The sequence below is a fragment of the Solanum dulcamara genome, chromosome 3, assembly GCF_947179165.1.
Source record: "Solanum dulcamara chromosome 3, daSolDulc1.2, whole genome shotgun sequence".
Lineage (NCBI taxonomy): Eukaryota > Viridiplantae > Streptophyta > Magnoliopsida > Solanales > Solanaceae > Solanum > Solanum dulcamara.
In genome coordinates this window covers 50,194,382-50,216,095 of record NC_077239.1, presented here as the reverse complement: position 1 = coordinate 50,216,095, position 21,714 = coordinate 50,194,382, and the positions used below count along the sequence as shown (strand labels likewise).

The following is a 21,714-nucleotide window of genomic DNA, read 5'->3' as shown; positions in this document are numbered from 1 at the left end:
AGACATGGAAACTGAGTTGTTGGCCGCCGGGATATGACATACATGTAGAAAGGAGAAAGAATAGAAAACCTCCTACGGTAAGGAAATGAGGAGACCAAGGAGTACCTAAAGGAAAAAAAAGAAAGAGAAAAAGAGGTAGGACAGAATAGCGTTAGCGCGAGCAAGCTCTGGTGTGGAAGTGATATGAAAAGCAAGATGGACCAGGAAACAAAAAAAGTGCGTCTACCTCATACCGGTTGTATAAAAGTACTTGTGCAACTTATGAATATATATGTACAACATAAGACCAAGCGGAAGAGTACATGATGAAAATGAATTATGATATTTTGGAGACATTATAGAGACATACAAACAGAAGTGAAATCAAATGACCAAAAAGGACATGGTCGTGGTGAAACTAAAGATCTAACCCAATACCGGTTTTAAGATAAAAGAGGAAAGGGCAAGGCAAAACGTGAAGACTAGAGAGCCGATACTAAGATAAATCTTGGGATAAGTTGAGTGACTTGCACATTATTGCAAGGATTGCAATGAAATGTGACACAAGGACTTCTCGGGGGGTCACCCATCCTAGTACTACTCCCGCCTAAGCACGCTTAACTTTGAAATTCTGGTGGGATCTGGTGTGCTAGGGCTGGTATGATCGCACGAGATGGAAGAATCCGAACTAGCAACAAAACAACGATACGAGATTATGTACCTAGAGTGTTATTAGTTACGTTAAGGGAATTGTAAAAATGGGCTTAAGCAAAACAAGCAGGATTAGCTGATTACTAACAGATGGTGCACTTGTATGCCACAGTTCTTCAACATAATACTAGTTAATGATAGGCAAACCACGGAATGGCTATACAGGTCATTGTGTGAGGGAATTTTGACACCACTTGGCAGCCAACTCTGATGGGCAAAAGGCAAAACTCAAAAGGTAAGGGTACCAGTTGATGTAGTCTAAAGAAGGCAATAAGTAATACACGAGGTCGAAGATTCCACAATACGACCTTGGCTATAAGACTCACTTTTCACTCCATGGACGGATGATGGTATATGGAATGTCATCTGCAGACTAACAATATCATCTTGTGTTCCTTCAATCAAGGACTACCTACTCAACCAAGATTGTGTGAAATTATAGATCAAGAGAATGGTGAGATTTTACAGAGTTCCCATAGCTATTGTCTCATATGAAAGAGCCTGAGTTACAGCTAACTACTGAAGATCAGCCCATAAAGAGATTGGGAACATAGACAGGTCTCCGTATACTATTGTACCCTTAGACCGATGGATAGACTAAGCTTACTAGCTAAATGCTAGGAGATATATTGCGGGCCTATATGGTTAACTCCAAAGGTAGCTCGGACAATTGCCTACTACCTGTCAAGATTACTTACGATATTAACTATCATTCCAGTCTCCAAATGGCCCCGTATAAGACTTTGTATGATAGAAAGTGTAGGTCACCATTGGTTAGTTTGATGTTGGCAAAACACGACTAATAGACACAGACATGGTCCAACAGGCTATGGAGAAGGTAAAGCCTAATCAGGAGAGATTATTAGCTACCCAAAGTCAACAAAAGCTATATATAGACAATCAATGTCGATCTTTGAAATTTCAAGTGAGCAATTAGGTATTTTTGAAGGTGTCGCCCATGAATGGAGTAATGAAGTTTAGCAAGAAAGGGAAGCTGAGTCTGAGATATATGGGTCCTTACCAGATCCTTCGCCGAATAGGCAAGGTTGCCTATGAGCTAGACCTACCGATGGATCTGGAAGCAGTACATCCAGCCTTCTATGTATCAATGCTTCGCAAGTGAGTTGGTGATCCATCTCGAGTATATCCCATAGATTATATCCAAGTCACAGAGGATTTATCCTATGAAGAGCAATTTATCGCCATCCTAGATCGGCAGATTAGAAGATTGTGGACTAAAGATGTAGCTTTCATCAAAGAGCTGTGACAAAATGAAAATCGTGAAGAAATGACCTGGGAAGCTGAAGAGGAAATGAAACATAAGTATCCGTACCTATTCCCTACGTCTACAGGTAATCCCAACTTTTGGAACTTTTATACTGGTTACTTAATGAAAGTGTGGGTTATTGCAATAGATAGGAATTTCCCCATAATCTGTATAAGATCTTTAGAAAGATTTTGGTTCAAATTAGAGGATGAATGTCCTAAAGGGGGAAAGGATGTTACACCCCGTACTTTTGTACCTTGTAACACATTCTTAAGTCGCTTCAAAGGCTCTTGAGTTTCTTGCAAGGATCGTAAGCCTCTTAAGTTTCTTAAAGTTTCTTAAAGCTTTTTAAGATTTCTTAAGAACTCTTAATCTCTTAAGAGTTACCATGTGAGCCGGATAATCTATAACGTTATCAAACAACTCTAAGGAAAGGAGAATGTGATACCCTATAGTAGAGAAGATTGGAAATAGAGTTATAAGAATCCGAGAGAAGTTGGAGACCAAATATTGAGTCGTAGGACTCGACTTATTAGCGTAAACTACCAATTTGTAAATTTTACCTACATAATCTACTTGAGCACATACCAAGGTTATGTAGTAGGGATTAATAGGTTCGTAAAGCAAGACGAGATTACAGACCCAAGAGGAGGAAAAGAAAGCGACATGTGGCAGCTCATTAGAGAGTGCCATGTGGCAGTATGAGGGAGTGCCACATGGAAGAATCTGCATCAAGGGGTTCCCCCCCACACATTCCATATGGCAGTCCCTAATTTGAGGAGGGGGTGCCTTGGCCCTATAAGGGCTTGACATGTGTCACCACTTGGGGCTTGACATGTGTCACCCCCTAAGGTGGTATATATATATATATACATATTTGATGAATTTTCAACTCATTCTTATCCCTTAAGTTCATCATTATCAAAAAAAAACTACAAGAAAATTCTAGAGAAAAGAAGGAGAGAAACTTGAAGTTAGAGAGAGAGAGAGCTCAAATTTAGGAGAAAAAAAAGGGTGAGTCTCTAATTTCGTTCCATGAATTAATTATCTACGGTATACCATGAAGGTATGAAGGTTTTATTAATGTAAATTTATAGTTTGGAGCAGCCCCAAAATGTAAGCAAAAAACCATGAAGTTTCAGTCGCGCTAGAAGAACTTTCGTGGCAAGTTTCGATGAGTTTGATGAGTTCCGGGCAAGGTAAGGGTTCTTATTTAAAATTGGAAATTATGATGTGATTTTTAGGTATATTAAATGTCTTAAATAAGGTTGGAAGTGTAAAAATTGCATAAGGATGCTAGACGCTAGAAACAAACTAGATTAAAGTCATAGTAGTTAAACTGAAGTCGCGTAGTGTGTCGTGCTTGTGGTGCTGTGGTTGTAGCTGGTTGGATTGTATGTTGCAGGGATGGAAATTTTTCTAAAAGGTGTGTGGTTTCTTATGGTTGTAGCCACACGACTCTCTATTTGGTATGGTTAAAGATTTTGTGAAATAAAGATTAAAAACTCTATTTTGGTATCGTAGTGTGGAGCTAGTTGTTTGGAGCTTGTATTGGGTAATGTTGAAGTGATTTACTTGTAAATATGCTAATGGTTGTTATTTTTGGTATTTTTTTTGATATTTTGTCCAAGTTTAAATCTCTAGGATGTTGAAGTTACAGGAGAAATGTTGCTTAAATTTTGGTAGCATCGAAACTAGTAACAAATTAGTCGAGGGTAATGGATAAGGAAATAACTCCTATTAGTACTTGGTTGTAGAGTGGGATATTGGAAAGTGAAAGGCTATTAATCTTAGTATTACTTTCATGTCAAATAGGTTAAGGAGGTATCAAGGCAAGCCGGATTTCAATTAATCCCAAAAAAGGTATGTGAAGCCCTTCTTTCTCTTGGCATGTTTTGGCACAAGTATGTAAAGCTACCCTTCTTCCCTCTTGATATTTATTTGGCATAAGTACGATGTTATAATGCTATGTTTACTCACTGAGTCCCATCATGGGCTGGGTACATTATATGATGGTAAGGTAAAGCAATGAGAAAGTTATGATACCGAGCTCATGAAGGGTCGGGTACGGTATATGTATATAATGACTCTATGAGGGAAAGTAGAGGGTATGTAAAGCTTATTCTCTTCCTTTTTTTGGCATGTCCCATAGAAATCCAACGGACAAAGAATGCACGAAGTCGACAAAAAGCTCTTATTCTTAAGTACACTAGGATGGCCAATGTTTTAATTTCCTAGAACCTATGTCCTTTTGCTTTGATTCACGTGAAAGTGTCCAACCATCCTAAGTTTGTATAATTTATATTGTGGTATAAAGAATGACTCTTATTCACTTCTTTAAGCTAGAACTCTTCCAATAATGGAACTATGGCTTCTCAAGTTTTTCTATATCTTTGGAAGTACTAAGTAGGTAAAGTTAATCTTCTTTTTTGGCATGAAATTTATAAAATGAATAGACAAAGTATATGCGATCCCAAGGAAGTCCCATTCTGAGATCCACTAAGATGGCCATTTTCTTGACTTCAAAAAGATATTTTATTATGCCTTGATACGAGTGGACGATTTCAAAAGTGCTACTTTGATGCAAACCATAATGACACTCCAAAGGTACTTGATATGACTCTTGTCTTGGTTTTTAAATGATAGCATATTTCAGTATTCCATCGAGTCTCAGATACGATCTAAAATGCCTATGATGTCTAAGACTCTTTATATGATCAATAGTGATATTCGAGAGACGATTGATATGACTATCATCCTGATTTTCAAATGAAAATTCATCTTTACTACTTCATTGAGTCTTGATAATGATTTAATCTGCATATGGTTACTCACTATTCTACTCGTGTATATAGTAACTCTTCTATCACTGAGTCCCGGGCTGGGTACATAATTATGTGCAGTTCACTGTATTATCCACCGAGTCCCTCACTAAAGGGTAGGGTACACTATATGAGGAAATGATAATGTGATGACATGAACAACTCACCACATCCCTCACTAGAGGGACTGGTACGTATGTATATATATATATGAGATGATGATATAATGTGATAAGATGGTGATGGCACCAAGACCTATGATGGTCCTACAGTTATGATTCATCGAGCCCTGAAAGGGACGGCTATATTGTATAATATGAGCATGCATGTTTTTATAATTTACTAGTACAGGTACAGTGTTTTATTACGTAACGAATTTATCCCTTGGCTCTCTTTACTTCAGATATATTTCCAGTTATGCTTTGTATACTCAGTACATATGTCGTACTGACCCCCCCTCTCTTCAGAGGGGTTGTGTTTCATGCCCGTAGGTACAGATACATACTTTAGGAATCCGCCAGCATAAGAGTCCTACTCAGCAGTTCAGAAGCGCTCCATTGATCCAAAGCCTAGATTTTGGGTACTAACCCTCGATGTATATGTCTATCTATTTACGGGTACGGCGGGGGCCTCTTCCCGCCTTATGTTACTTTTCTTACTCTTAGAGGTTGGTGGATATATATGTGGTTGGTATATGTATGTGTGTACAATTGTTCCTATATGTTATGATAGCCTTATCGGCTTATATGTTATCGTGCCTATTGATGCATTATAACTTAAACAGGGTGCAGGTTTACTTATACTTGGCAAAGGTATATGTGAGTCTCTAATTCGGGCATCCTTCATGGCCTATGGGGTTAGGTCGTGATAAAAATCCATAGTTAGCCCTATTAGGCATGTGACTTGATTCTTTAACAGCCTATTTTGAGCCTATTCCCATTTTTTCTGAGTCCAAAATTTTGATCTAAGAAGTCAAGCGCTTTGGAGGAGAAAAAGCAAATAAATGGTGGGAGGGGGGTTAATAACCTTGGGTTACTAAGAATAAAACCATTGATGCAATTAATTGAAATAAAATCTTTTGTTAGGGAAGACAAGCTTGTGGAAAGTGAAAAGAACGTCAACCACATTATGGTTGAAGTTAGTAAAGAAAAGAAGAATTCCTTTACACAGATAAAGGAAGTAAAAGGTTAAGCTAACGAAATAACAAAGTGATAAGAATAAGGTTATTAAGTACTTACATGGAATTAATGAATATAGTGTGTTGAAAGCACTTGGGAACCAAGTCCCTATACATGTCCAGATTTCTGCCTATCCATCTCCTAGCCCACATTACAACCTGAAAAAGTCCTAAGTGATCTTTAAGTCTTAGCTGCCTTAATAGAACTGTTTAATACACTAAGGGCAAGCCCATGGTTCATCTTGAGAAACTTATGATTTTATTTGAGAGAGTGAGCAAATTTTGTTTAAATACTCATTGTTGTTGACAAGAAATGTAATTGCGAGAGTATGGGTAGTTCTTTATTGGTGAGAGCACATGTTTAATGAAGAAATGGTAATTCTACATGAATTTTAATTTAACAAGCTATTTGAGTTTGTTTCATCACAGAGTCAATCTTTGAGTTTATGTGGTGTTGAGTTAGTTAGTTGCTTGAACAAAATTAGACATGTGTTTGTAATGCAAGCTAATTGCGCAATCACTATGGTTTGGTAGAATTACTTTATATATCATGTATTTGTTATTTTAAAACTAAGACTGGGAGTTTGTTCGAGGACTAACAAAAGTTATAAGTTTGGGGGTGGTGATCTTCGGTACATTTATGTGCCCAATAGCACATAAAACTCATAATTCATCAGTCAAGTTGAGAGCAAATTCCTAGAGTTTAGTTCATATTTTTGCATATTTGTGTATTGTTGTAACAAATCAACATGATTAGACACTTTCAGGGCTAATTGATAAAGAATGGACATTCAAAGTATGATCGGATTGAAAGTGGAGGTCAAAGGAGAAGTTGGGAACAAAATTTGAAGAAAATGCACTATAAAGAAGTATGTCCGCGTCGCAGACTTAAGCTTCAGTGATTAAATTCCAAAACTTAGAATTTATTCGACTCAATAGTGTGGTGCGCGCTAGGTCCGTGTTATGGACCTGGTTCTGGATAGTATAAATTTCTGGTGACATAAAAATTGAAAAATTGCACTGAAATGAACCATGTCCGCATCGCGGACTTCAGTGCGCCTACTTTAATTTTGCATTTTTTGGTGCTATAAATAGCACCTTTACATAATTTATTAAAAAGTAGTTCAGATTGTCAGAAAAAGGATTGAAGAAGACGAAGGAATAACTTCTTTGGGTGATATTTTCTTCTTTTCTTTCAATTTAATTCAAGTTTTTGATGTTATCAATGATTTATGTAAATATGTTGCAAACTATGAGTGGCTAAATCTCCTTGTTCTTGGGTTGTAGCCACAAGATGAAGGTTTAAATCTTATTTTCTTTGTTGAAAATGGGTTTTTGTATATGATTACTTTTATATTCTTTTTTTGATAGTTTTAATGCTTAATCACCATTAGAATAAACATTTTGTCCACTCGAAACTCGGAAGACAGAAATGGGATAGAACACTAGAATATAGGGAGCATGTTTATCCTAGAATTGTCTAGAATAATTCGTGTATAGAATGACTGTGAAACATATCTATACTCCATGTTTGGTTGCTAAACAGGATGATATGATTAATGCATTTTTGTTGGTTCATGCTTATCCCCGCTCAATGATGTAGTTAAGCTGTCAACAAGAGTAGACAACTAGAGGTTGGAAGATCATAATTGTAAAAAAATCTATCCTATAAATCAGTAATCAAAAAACCCATTGCATACCAAAGTAAAGGATGTTAGACTGGAAATCTATGAGTGCTACAACCCTGGGACTCTTCTTTAAATTGATAAAATTTCTATAATATCGTTAAATCATTTTCTCATATCATTTTTGGTATAATTATTTTTAGATATAAATAAACTGAATCCTTTGAAAACACGCATGAATAATTTGATTAATTGAAAAGTTAACTAACGCCTAGTTCGATATTCGGCTCTTAAAAAGGATCACTATATTACTTTTGAGATCGCGTACACTTGCGTGTGCGTTTGGATAAAACAGAGGCCAAGTGCAATCAAATGGTGGTCAATGCAATAATCGGTTCTATGCTCTTCGTGGTAGGGAAGAAGTGGAGGAGACTCCCTATGTTGTTATTGGAATGTTACGGGTCTTTCACTATGATGTTTTTTCCTTACTTGATCCAGATGAAAATTTCTATTTTGTTACTACTTTTGTGGCCATGATATTTAATGTTACCCTCCAAACATTGTTAGAGTCTTTTTCCGTTTATACTCTCATAGGTAAGTCAGTTATGGATAAAAGAGTCTATAAAAGTTGACTAGTTTCGATTTTCCATAAAGTTACTCTATGTGATCTAGTTGAGCTTGAGATGACTTATTTTGATGTTATCCCTAGTATGATTTGGCTATATGCATGTTATGTTTCTGTTGATTGTAGAACCTCAGTGGTTAAGTTCCAATTTTCAAATGAGTTGGTCCTAGAATGGAAGTGTAGTAATTCTGGGTTTAAATTTTAATTCATTTCATGTCTTAAAGCTCGAAAAATAATTTCCAAGGGTTGTATCTACCATCTTGTAAGGGTTAGGGATGCAAATTTTGAAGCCCTTACTCTAGAGTCGGTCCTCATTGTTAATGAGTTTTTGGATGTGTTTTCCGATGATCTACCCGGTATTTCTTCTAAAAGGAAAATAGACTTTGGCATAGACCTTCTTCCCAATACTCAAACCAATTTCTATTCCTCTATGCTCTTCGTGGTAGGCAAGAAGTGGAGGAGACTCCCTATGTTGTTAGTGGAATGTTACGGGTCTTTCACTATGATGTTTTTTCCTTACTTGATCCAGATGAAAATTTCTATTTTGTTACTACTTTTGTGGCCATGATATTTAATGTTACCCTCCAAACATTGTTAGAGCCTTTTTCCGTTTATACTCTCGTAGGTAAGTCAGTTATGGATAAAAGAGTCTATAAAAGTTGTGTAGTTTCGATTTTCCATAAAGTTACTCTATGTGATCTCGTTGAGCTTGAGATGACTTATTTTGATGTTATCCCTAGTATGATTTGGCTATATGCATGTTATTTTTCTGTTGGTTGTAGAACCTGAGTGGTTAAGTTCCAATTTTCAATTGAGTTGGTCCTAGAATGGAAGTGTAGTAATTCTGGGTTTAAATTTTAATTCATTTCATGTCTTAAAGCTCGAAAAATAATTTCCAAGGGTTGTATCTACCATTTTGTAAGGGTTAGGGATGCAAATTTTGAAGCTCCTACTCTAGAGTCGGTCCTCATTGTTAATGAGTTTTTGGATGTGTTTTCCGATGATCTACCCGGTATTTCTTCTAAAAGGAAAATAGACTTTGGCATAGACCTTCTTCCCAATACTCAACCAATTTCTATTCTTCCTTACCAAATGGCTCCAGTGAAATTAAAAGAGTTAAAGGATCAATTGAAATACTTGCTAGACAAAGGTTTCATTAGACCAAGTATATTCATCCCCATGAGGTGCCCCCGTTTTGTTAGTAAGTAAGAAGGATGGTTCGCTACGTATGTGCATTGACTATCGGCAATTGAAAAAAGTAACCATCAAGAATAAATATCAAATTTTGAGGATAGATGATTTGTTTGACCAATAGCAAGGGAAAAGTTATTTCTCTAAGATTGATCTCTGTTCTGGTTATCACCAATTAAGGGTGAGGGAGTGTGATATTCCTAAGATGGAATTTCGAACAAGGTATGGCCATTATGAGTTCTTAGTTATGTCATTTAGTTTGACCAATGCCCCCGTGGCATTCATGGACTTGATGAATAAGGTGTTCAAACAATATTTGGACATATTTATAATTGTGTTTATTGATGATATTTTGGTTTACTCTCGGAATGAGAAGGAGCATGCTAGTCACTTAAGGATTATGTTTCAAACTATAAGAGACAAGCAATTATTTGCTGAATTCAATAAGTATGAGTTTTGGCTAAGAGAGGTTGTTTTTCTTGGTCACATTGTGTCCGGTGAAGGGATTGTAGATGATTCTAAGAAAACCGAGGCAGTTAAGAATTTGCCTAGACCATTATCCCCTTCGGATATTAGGAGTTTCTTGAGCCTATTCGGATATTATAGAAGATTTGTAGAAGAGTTTCAATCAATCTCGTCACCTTTGACCAAGTTGACTCAAAAGAAAGAGAAGTTCTAATGGTCAAAATCTTGTGAGAAGAGTTTTCAAAAGTTGAAAGATTGTCTTACTACCTCCCCTAATTTGACCTTGCCAGAATGGTCCGATGATTTTGTTGTGTATTGTGATGCCTCAAGGATTGGTCTTTTTTGTGTTGATGCAATAAGGTAAGGTGAGAGCTTATGCTTCTAGGTACCTTAAGATGTATGAAAAGAATTATCCGACCCATGACTTGGAACTAGCGGTGGTTGTGTTTGCCTTAAAGATTTGGAGACATGATCTTTATGGTGTCTATGTGGATGTGTTTACCGACCATAATAGTTTACAATATGTGTTTATGCAAAAGGACTTGAACCTTTGGCAATGGACATGACTTGAATTCTTCAACGACTATGATATGAGTGTATTATATCATCTAGGTAAAGCTAATGTGGTTGCCGATACACTAAGTAGATTATCTATGAATAGTGTTGCATCTGTTGAGGAAGACAAGAAAGAATTGGTTAAGATGTGAAAAGGTTGGCTCGGTTAGCTGTTCAGTTGGTTGATTCGAATAATGAAGGTATCCTTATTAAAAATGGTTAGGAATCGCCTCTTGTGGCAGATTTCAAGGCCAAGCAAGATAGTGATCTAGTATTAGTTGGTGTTGGTTAAATTGAAGAAGTCGGTTTCCAAAAAAGAGATGGAGTTTTTCTCCCAAGGTGGGTATGGGGTACTTCATTATCAAGGCCGATTGTGTGTGCCTAATGTTGATGGGTTAAGAGAGTTGATTTTGAATGAGGCCCATAGTTTTTGGTATTCGATTCATCCGGGATCCACCAAGATGTATCATGATTTAATGGAAGTGTATTGGTAGAATGGTATGAAGAAGAATATAGCCGATTTATGGCTAAGTATCCAAATTTCCAACAAGTTAAAGTTGAGCATCAAAAATTGGGAGGTTTGGTTCAAGACATTGAAATTCCTACTTATAGTGGGAAGATGTGAATACGGACTTTGTAACGGGTTTGCCTCATACTAAGAAACAATATGACTCTATTTGGGTTGTGTTGGATCAAATGACTAAGTCAGCTCATTTTCTACCCGTTAAGACTTCTTATGGTGTCGAAGATTATGCTAAGTTGTATATCGATAAATTGGTAAACCTTTTTGGTGTTCCCTTGACTATTATATCGGATCAAGGGACTTAATTCACTTTGCATTTTTGGAAGTCATTTTAAAAGGGTCTTTGTACGAAAGTTAAACTAGGTGCGACTTTCCATCCTTAAACTGACGGTCAAGCCGAAAGAATGATTCAAAATTTAGAGGATATGTTGAGGGCATATGTTTATTGATTTTAAGGAAAATTTGATGAGCATCTACCATTGATTGAGTTTTCCTACAATAATGTTATCACTCTAGCATCCAAATGGCTTCTTTTGAAGCATTGTATGGGAGAAAAAGGTGTAGGTCCACGGTGGAATGGTTTGAAGTAGGTGAGATAGCCTTGATTGGTCCAGATTTGGTAATATATGCTATATAAAAGGTGACACACATAAGAAAGAGGTTGAAAATGACTCAAAGTCGTCAAAAGTTCTATTCAGATGTAAGGAAAAGAGAGGTTGAATTTGAGGTGGATGATTGAGTCTATTTGAAGGTTTCACCCATGAATGGTGTAATGCATTTTGATAAGAAAGGGAATTTGAGACCTAGATATGTTGGACCTTATAAGATATTAAGGCGTATTGGCAAGGTGGCTTATGAGTTAGATTTTTCACTTGAGTTAGCAATGGTTCACCCAGTGTTTCATGTATCTTTGTTGAGGAAGTTTTAGGTGATACGAATTCCATTGTACCATTGGAAGATGTGAGTGTTGAAGAGAATTTGACTTATGAGGAGGTTCCAGTAAAAATCTAAACTGGCAAGTGAAGAAGCTAATAAGCAAAGAGGCTGTATCCGTCAAGGTGTTGTGGAGAAATCAACAAGTAGAGAGTGATACTTGGGAAGTGGAGACGGATATGATGAAACAATGCCTGCACCTCTTTCCATCTACTCAAGCCTAAGGTAGTAAGTTGTTCTTATTCAAGTTGATTGAACTCCTACGAATTCGGTTCCTCCTAGGTCATTCAAATGCATGTATGTTCATGAAAATTGATTTTAATCCACGTTTTATGTTAAGTTTGAAATTTTCATTTTATATGCATTTTATGGGGTCATTATATTCATGTTGGGTTGCTAGTCCTCTTTCCATGTCTTTCTTATACTAGTTGAACCTCATTCGAGGACGAATATTTCCAAAAGGGGATATTGTAAGGCCCCAAAAGTTAAAAATCGAACGAAAGAGAATTTAAAGAAAATTTGGGCTGACCCCGAGTCTATGAGTTGGTCTACGACTCATAGGGAGTTTTACGAGTTATAGAGATGAGTCGTGGAAGTGAGATTAGTGTTGGAAATTTGGCTAAGGCAGGATCAAGGTTGACGAGTCACTTGATGACTCGTAGTAACCATGACGACTCGTAAAGACGAGTTGTGGTGAAAATTCAGAAACCTAGGAAATTGAGGGTTTTCAAGACTGTAGGACGAATGGGTCTACGACCTATAGAGACTTTGATGAGTCGTAATCACGACTCGTAGAAAAAGATTAGAGACCCTAAAATCAGGGTCTTCTCAGAACCTATAGGACAATTGAGAATGATGAGTTGTAAGGAATATTACGAGTGGTAACAACGAATTGCAAGAAAACATCAGACGCCCGTGTTTCAGAGTTTCATCAGGCCTGCAAGGATGAGTCAAGTCTACGATTCATAGACTTGAGGACAACTCATAGAAATCGGCTCATAGATTCAAAGTTCAATTTAATGAAGGGCAATCTTATATTTTTTCAAAGTTCGGTTCAATGTATCTAGACACTATTATGGACAAGTTCAAGCCTATAAACATCCATTCCTTTAAAATTCCCTCTATTCTAAATTATTCTTCAAAAATTCTCCTAAGACAAGATCACAAATCTTCTCAAGCTCTTCTTTAAATTCCAAGCTAGGACTTCAAGTTCATCAAGGTTCTTCTTCAATTTCTGAGTAAATTCACCAAGGTATGTGGGGATTGATCGATGGGTTTCTTTCACCTATGGAGTTCCAAGGTTTCCTCAAAATATTTCTTAAATTTTCAATTATCTATTAACCCTAGTTTTGATGAATTGCATTGATCATTATAAGCATGTTTCTATATGAATTGCATGATTTCAAATTGAATTATGAATGTCCATGCATAAAGTAATTTTAACCATGATTATGAAGTCTAAAGATGATTTCTATGAGTTTGATTATGAGTTGAATGATGTTTGAAGAAATTTTTATGAATGAAGTTGAGATTATGATTTAATGATGAAAGTTATGATAATGATCAATTATGATCCAAAAAGGTTATTATGGTGTAATTAGAATCATTCTCACACAATCATGTTTGGATGGTGATAAGGGAAATTCTCCCCAAAGTTTATGGATTCCTATAAAATCACTAAAGTTAATGAGCTACTCTTATTATGTTTTATAAAGATGGATTGATAGATAGTTACTATTTTTCCCTATAATGTCTATGATCATGTTTTACAAGTTCCGTTGGAATATTGACTAAGCATCGAGAGTAATTTTAGGTGGAGTTTGATCCGGTAACGTAGTTAATTACCCAAGGGAATCCTAGTAGAAACCTAAATTCGCAAACTACATTGCCCACGTAGGTTGCCTTTATGGCCTATCTAATGGATCCACATGTAGCTCACAAAGTTAAAATTATTCTCACGGAGTCTACGTTGTCAAGTAGCCTCTCTCTTATCGATGTGGGAGTTATATCGAATTTTATGTTATAGTTCGCATGGTCTTAAGATGTCGGTTAAAGGTCGTATCACACACAAGTTGAAAGCAAAGATATGAGATTTACTATGAAGATTTATAATGTACTGACCATAATTTTTCATATGTTTTCAAATGCTTTTAAGCCTTAATCATGCTCATTATGATTGGTCAGGCATCCTATGTCATATTGCTCATATCCTATTACTTATTCATGCATAACTCACATACTTAGTACCTTCTATGTATTATCTCATAATGTAGGAGCAGACGAAGATCATCCTATTTATGGCTAGAGTTTCTTAGTGCTCAAGAGCTGGTGAACCCTCATTCATCGAGGACATGACTTTTATTTCATATTGCTACTTTGACTTTCTCTTATGATTCCGGTGAGCTAGGAGCTTGTCCTAAGCCCCCATCAAAGACTAGAATAGAGGCATGTTTAGACGTTCAAGTTGATGTAAGCCCATTACGGGCATTTGGTTGGAGTTTACTTTCCGTTGACTTTTTGTTGAATGGATTTATTCCGCTTATCTTGTTATGTTTCTTTACCTTATGTATGCGATGTATGCTAAGATGGCTTGGTTGGGATCCTTCGGGTTCCCGATCACCATGGCACATCTAGGCCCTAGGCTTAGGTCGTGACAGAATCTACCTTAAAGTCCTCTCGGTGCTTAGTCATTATCCCAACGGAACTTCATGAAAACATAATCATTAACATCATTAGGAAAGACAATAAAAGATATCAATTCTCATCATAAGAAAATCATAGAATAGCTCATTAATATGATTGATTCATAAGAATCCATGAGTTGGTGAGAACTACCTTATCACCTCTTTAACATAATTGTGTGAGAACTACCTTATCACACCATAACTTTTTGCTTATAGCATCTTTGAAGAAACATTCATAATCTTTCATGAATCATTCATAAACTTTGGTAATCATTCATAAAACTTTCATTGAAACCACTTGAAATTCATAATCATAATTCATTGAAAATATACTTGAAACTAGCATATAGCATGAGTCATTGAAATTCTTCTTGAAATCATGCAATGTAATGTGAATTATGCATACTTTGATCAATAATCATAAGATATATCATAAATAAGAAGACCCAATGCAAATTCGTGAAACTAGGGCATTTAGAAGAAGAATTCATAAGAAATCTTTGAGAAAAAACTTGGGATTCCATAGATGAAAGGGGCCTATGGATGAATTCCCATATACCTTGATCTTAGAAGCCCTAACTTTGCTCTTGATTGGAGAATTGACTTGAATTCTTTTGAAATTAGCTTGAGGAAGAATAAGACTTTTGAGAGAACACTTTTAGAGAGAGGATTTTGATTTTGAGTGTTTGGGTGATAATGAGAGGGTTAGGAGGGCTTAGGGTAGTAATAGGTTAGTATAAACTTCCCAAAACCGTCTACATTCATTAATGAAAACATAAGGAAAGACCAAAATACCCCTAAACTTAAACTGAAACTTCACGCCCGGGATGGAGGATCCACCACGGTCCATGAAGCTCACCACGGCTCTTGATGATGGTCGTGGTGAGGGACTTTATCTTTCATAAGTTGGGTTAGCGGGGTGGGGAGAGGGGGCTCCTCCAAGGAGACTACCACGGTCTGTGGTGGCCTCCACAGATTATGGACATCACCGTGGTAAGGACTTCTCAGGAACCTTAGCTTGAGGGGGTCGGACCACGGGACTCCACCACAACTTGTGTTGCCTCCCATAGTTCGTGACCCCTCTCGTGGTCCTTCACCCCTAAATGCCAACTTCCAGAGTTGGATCACGTGCGTTTACCATAGCCCGTAGACCTCTTCACTACCCATGAAGGACTGGTGCCAAAAAGCATAGATTTCCTGGGAAACTTCTTTCGAACTTAGTTTTTCGACTTTCATACTTTCGGGGTCTTACAATTTTACAAGCTATTGGACTATTTGGTAGGTCATCAAAATAGTGTTCTTTTTCGATGAGCTGAGTAGTAAACTTAAAGTATATTTTCATGAAAATCACAAAAAAAAAATCAATTTCTATTTTTTTCTTCAATTAATTAGCTTTAAAAAATCTGAATAAACAAAAGAAATAAAAAAAATCAAAAAATCAAAATTAAAATGATTTTTGTCATGTCGATGATGTGGTGACATAAAAATGACATGACATGTGTGTAATGCACCTTTTATTGTGAGACTGATATTATATTTTTAGTGTGATATTTAATTTCACGGGTTCAAGCCTTGGAAACAGCCTCTGACAGAAATACAAGGTAAGACTGCGTACAATAGACCCTTGTGGTCGGGCCCTTCCCCGGACCTTGCGCATAGCGGAAGCTTAAGTGGACCGGGTTGCCCTTTAGTATGATATTTAATTTAGTTCAAAGTTATTAAGGGGTTCTTAAATATCTGTGCAATTAAAGTGCTAAATTAAGTTTTATTTGTTTTAGGTTATTTGATGTATTTTCTCTTTTTAAAATAATTTTTAAATTTTAAATTAGCACATAACATATTTAATATCATAAAATTATTTAGTTAGTATATTTTTAATTTAAAATGATATTTTTTATTTATTTAAACTTGTATCAATTAAAATAGACCAAACAAGGGAGCAGTAATATGGCGATATAAATGGCGGCACATCTTATCGTCTCTCTTCCTTGCCAAATCTGAGACATCTTTTGCGTTATTAGTTATCTGTCTGATGGAGTCTCTTTCTATAGGCATTTCAACTTGTTTACTTGTGAAAAAACAACCACAAACCCACAGATCCTCTTCCAAATTCATTCTTCGCAGATGTTCTACCACTGTCCCCTGCAATTCAATCCAATTGAATTACCCTAAAACCGGAAATCTCTCACACGTTTTACAAACTGAAGCCCCAATTCATCTATTCCAACAGATCTCTCCCAAATTATACCTATCTTTGCTTTGTATGAGTCTTTCTTTTCCTCTTACTTCCCTTGCCTCTGAAACTACAATACCCACTCCCACTAAAATCAACATAGAAGCAATCTTGGTCTCTATTGATGAATTTTTCAATAATTATCCATTCTTTGTTGCTGGGGTTACGTTTATGTGGCTCGTTCTGATTCCATTAGCCGAAGAATACTTGCAAAAGTATAAGTTCACCTCCGCCGTTGATGCCTTCGGAAAGCTTCGTGATGACCCCACTTCCCACCTGTTAGATATTCGGGATGACAAGAGTTTGGCTTATTTGCCTTCTCCCAGTTTGAGAATGTTCAATAAGAGTGTGATGCAGGTTGAGTTCCGTCAAGGAGATGAAGATGCCTTTCTTAAGAGGGTCTTTCAGAATTTAAACGACCCACAAAATACTACGCTTTGTGTTATAGACAAGTAAGTGTGTTCAACATTTTGTTTACTTCAATCCTTGAACAAATATATGTGAGAATCTTCACTATATCTTGTTTTTTTTTGTTTGCTTATTAAGAAAGAAAATAGTATCTTTGATGTCTTTCCTATGTGAGTCATGGTATGGTCAGCTCTTTTCAGACTTCATGTTGCATAGTAGGGGTAATTATCATACATGTAAACATAAGTAGTTCACAGTTTATGATAATAGAGTATTATGTATTTTGATTATTTAGTTGCACATTTGGTATCGTATATTGTACACTATAACCCTAAATGTATACATTGTGAAGAGGCCAAACTAAGCTGCCTGTTTCCAACTTTGAGTCCTCCACATCTAACTCTCTGCGTCTCTTCTTCATCTAAATAATGAGTTCAGAGTGAAGCATTTGACTGATGATATAATTTTTCCAGTGGCAGAATTGGTTGACCTTTCTTATGCAGCTTTTGCCTCTCCAAGTTTTCCCATGTAAATATATAGTAGCTGCTTTGGCATGGTAGAGGTGTGGCAAGCTTTTGTGCAATATCCATTTTTTAAATTTTTTTTGGCTCATAGTGGAAGAAAGATATAAAAATTATTAATAATATTTTCTTTTTACTTATAATTATTATAGTGCTCCTGTTTGGAATCAGACATCTTTCATTCCATAAATATATGTGTGTGTGTGTGTTTGGGGGGGGGGGGGGTCTGTCTCTGGTGCATAATGTGTGTGACTGGGTCTCTCTTGTTTATTTTGCGTCATTTATAGAGTTTAGACATGTAGAGAAACCGTGAAAGAGTAGCTGTGAGTCCTCCCTTATTGCTTTATTTTCCAAATAATCTTGCAAAGTTCTCTTGTGATCCTTCTCCACGTTATGAAATAACTCTCTTTGTGTGCAAAATGTGCAAGTGGCTAGTGCTACTTTAGCAGGCACAAGGTGCCTGCAAATTGGCTTAATACCATTGTTATAAAAATGTTCTGAAAAAAAAAACCACAATTGTTATCGTTAAGTAAGATATCCTATAATGTCGACTTACCCTTACCTTTATGGTTAGTCAAGGAGGCCATGGATAGATTTGGATTAGATCCAATCTCTCTCCTTATGTCTGTTCTTCATGACTGTAGCAATCCTCCTATATTACTTGGTTGAGAAGGATGTTTGAACCTATCCCCTCTGGATGCCAGGAGACTGTCAACACAGTCAAGTAACATGTAGATGCAGGAGGGGTGGTTGGAGCTGTAATTGGGACGCTTCCTGGTTGTCCACGTAGTGGCAGGTGTAAATGCCCTTTCCACCCAAGTTTTTTCTTTTTTTAAGTTACCTCACCTTCTATCTGATGATTTCCTTGGGGGGTAATGAGGGTTTTTGCTTACCAAGATGGCAACCCAATATAATGGCTTTACTTATTGGCTTTATAGCTGTGTTTTACAGTCATATAGCTACTGCAAAGAATAAGAGGTAATAATTATGTTTCCCACTTAATAAACATGTATTTGTTGAATGTCTCTCACTATCTGAGAGTTGCCTTTATGACCTCTGCTCTGACGAACACTGGATGCTTCTAAAGGTAGCTGGTGTAATAGAAGATAGTGACGAGTAACAGTTGGCTATTTGAGTAGTACAAAGAGTTTGACAGATATCTTTCTTTGATGTGGAAGGTAGTTTTGATGGGAACTCGATTAAAGTGGCTGAACTATTGGTCAAAAATGGTCTCAAAGAGGCTTATGCTATCCGAGGTGGAATAAGAGGCAAGAAAGGATGGCAGGTATTCTTCCTTTCTTCCAAGTAGTTTGAGTTGGGCCGATTTAATATCTTCATTCATGTTCAACTGTATCATTTTCCATAATTAAGCTTGCAAATCATTTTCCTATATGTATTCTCTGTGTAGAATTCTGTCTTTTCTCAAATGATAAGAGACTCAATAGTTTTTGGGTCATGATAACCTGCATCGACCTTGCCTAATTGACAATCTAATAAATGTTTCCTTATGCGCTTTCTTTATGTTGCTGGCCTTGGAATGAAATCAGAAGCAGAGTGTTTTTTTAGTTATCAGAAACTCTCCGCAGATAATATCATCTTGGTCAGTTAAAATGTTTATTTTTACTTTGCAGGAGATCCAAGAAATCCTTCTCCCTCCATCTGTTCATATCTATACCAAGAAGAAGGTTAAAGGGCAGCAGCCGCAAGACAGAAATAATGGGGTGATTCAAGCAAATGAAATTAATAGTCAATCTCCATCTGCTATAGGTGTGACCCAAGTTGAGCAGATAAGCAATGGCTCCATTAAGAAGTCTGCTGACTCAACCTCAGCAATAAAATGTGGTCCTAGGTCATCATCCCCATATCCAAATGTATGATCTCTCTCTCTCTCTCTCGTGCACACATGTAAGTGCACAGCGTCCCACCTTGATTACACATCCATGACCATGAGCAAGTGTCTGAGATTTCAAAGCTATTACAGACTATCTTTATTCCTTACTACACCTCAGGAGTAGTGGAAGGGTGTTTGCGATGCACTTGCTTCTTCAGTATCCAAGTTGGCTGTCTCATAGACACTGCGATGGATTCATTTTATGCTTTGTTCATGGTTCTCTTTTTGGTGTCTGGCACACATCCCAATTGATCTGAACACTTTCTCCAAAATTATTACCTGACCGCCGTGCATCCCACGGTAGGCAGCAGTTTGACAGTGCCAAACTCACCTAAGTGGAAGACTTAATTCTTGTGTCTCCTTTCCTTCTCTGTATTGTTACTGTCAGTCAGTATAGGTCATGTACTAATGCTAAGAATGGTTCTGCAAAGCTTCTTTTTATCTCTCCTCTTTGCACAGAATCGTCAAAATGCTTTTTGATAGGAACACTTTAGGCTTGTGAAATATTGACTCTATTTTTTTTATCTATCTTGCAGTACCCAGATTTGAAGCCCCCATCGTCCCCTTCTCCTTCAAAGCCTCAAAATTAATGGCAGTTGCATGTCATTCCTTCGATGCCTCATATCTCTTCGATCATGTGAATGGTGCAATCTTTGCCATGTCTCAACTGCAGCTTGATATCAATATGTTTTGAAGAGAGTATGACAGATGCACGCTGAAAAACCAACGGAAATAATGTCTGCTCTGGTTTTTCCTCGATCCACCATGAAATGCAGTATTACTTTTATTGTCCAGTTTTGGGCATTGCTAGACTTGTCATTTTTTGAGTGTACAAGTTGTAATCTTGACAATGTATTGAACAAGAATTTTTAACTAACTCCTTCCTAGCAAGCTCTGCTGCTAAATTACTGTCTATAAGTCTCTGAAATGTCCTTTTCCTTCCTTTCCCCATACATCCACCCACATCCCAGGGATTGTGGATGATTGACTGATGATCTTCTCTTAACATGAGAGAAACTGGTGTTCCTGAGTAAATGACTTGAAGGTTTTCAGTAAAGGTATTTGGAATGGCCGGATTGCACATTCCCTGGATTTGGAATTTGTTTTTCCACGCTCAAGAGAAGACGAACAGAAGATATAAATAGCTTCTTAACTCTGTTGCGTGATAAGCTAAACATGCGAATGGGTTTAGTTTCATTATCTCTTTTCATATTTATACATGTTCTTGGTGGCTATCTATACATCAAATTATTGAGATAACTAGAACAAACCAATGTTGAGGTACCAAGGGATGTGGTTTCCCTCAATTGGCTTGATGACATGTGATAAATTTTATTGCTCAATAAACTTGTTATAATTGAATGATTAACAAAGCCTAACTAATTCTCCTCAGTTGATGGTTTGGGCTCTGAATGAATTACCGGTAAATGCATCCAATTATGTTAGTATATTTAATTGAGCTGAAAGAGAGAATTGATCTTTGGCGTTAATCTCTTTATAATCTCGACCATCATATTGACTGCTTCATTAAACAAGTAGCTTCTCCATTCCTGTTCACGTGTTTATCCTTAGTTTCCCTAATTCGATTCAGCCGATTCATTCATAAACTTAGCCTTCTTCCTCATACACTACAATTCCCCCTCAACCGTGTCTGAGATACAAATTGACTGCCATGGACCTCTTTTCTGTTTCTAAAATCTGACAAGAAAGGATGAAACTAGTCTAGATTCTTCAATAATGTTTGTTTACAAGTGACTTCATATGAATAAGATTATGTGTTCTACTCATAGAAAGCAAAAGTAGTATATTCCAAAAACTTGAATAAAAGGATAAAACAACTATTTTATGCATAAAACAACACTAAATTTAGTAAATAAAATAGATAGAACCTACGCTCAACACTTCTACATTTATTTGATTCTAATACCATAGTTCATGTGAAATGACAAGCTTTATTTCACAAGAATGAACACAGCATTTTCAGAACTATAGTAAAACTTATAACCCTGCCCTCTTTTTAGAAGTAAATCTCAGCTATAATTTTGAACATGAGGATTTAGTTCCTTTTCTTTTCTAATTCAATTTGCACTATAACGATTTAAGA

The 21,714-nt window shown here is 36.6% G+C and overlaps 1 protein-coding gene and 1 pseudogene across 1 annotated transcript; one reads left to right on the top strand and one right to left on the bottom strand.

Moving 5' to 3' along the window:
* Positions 1 to 532: 532 nt before the first annotated feature.
* Positions 533 to 651, bottom strand: LOC129883910 (5S ribosomal RNA; annotated as a pseudogene).
* An 11,804-nt stretch (positions 652 to 12,455) lies between these two features.
* On the top strand, positions 12,456 to 20,515 carry LOC129883571 (rhodanese-like domain-containing protein 4A, chloroplastic). The gene is made up of 5 exons (XM_055958204.1): positions 12,456 to 12,550; positions 16,484 to 17,242; positions 18,902 to 19,004; positions 19,351 to 19,590; positions 20,147 to 20,515. The coding sequence occupies exons 1-5, from the start codon at positions 12,456 to 12,458 to the stop codon at positions 20,198 to 20,200; spliced, it is 1,251 nt and encodes a 416-aa protein (XP_055814179.1). The 3' UTR covers positions 20,201 to 20,515.
* Positions 20,516 to 21,714: the final 1,199 nt, after the last annotated feature.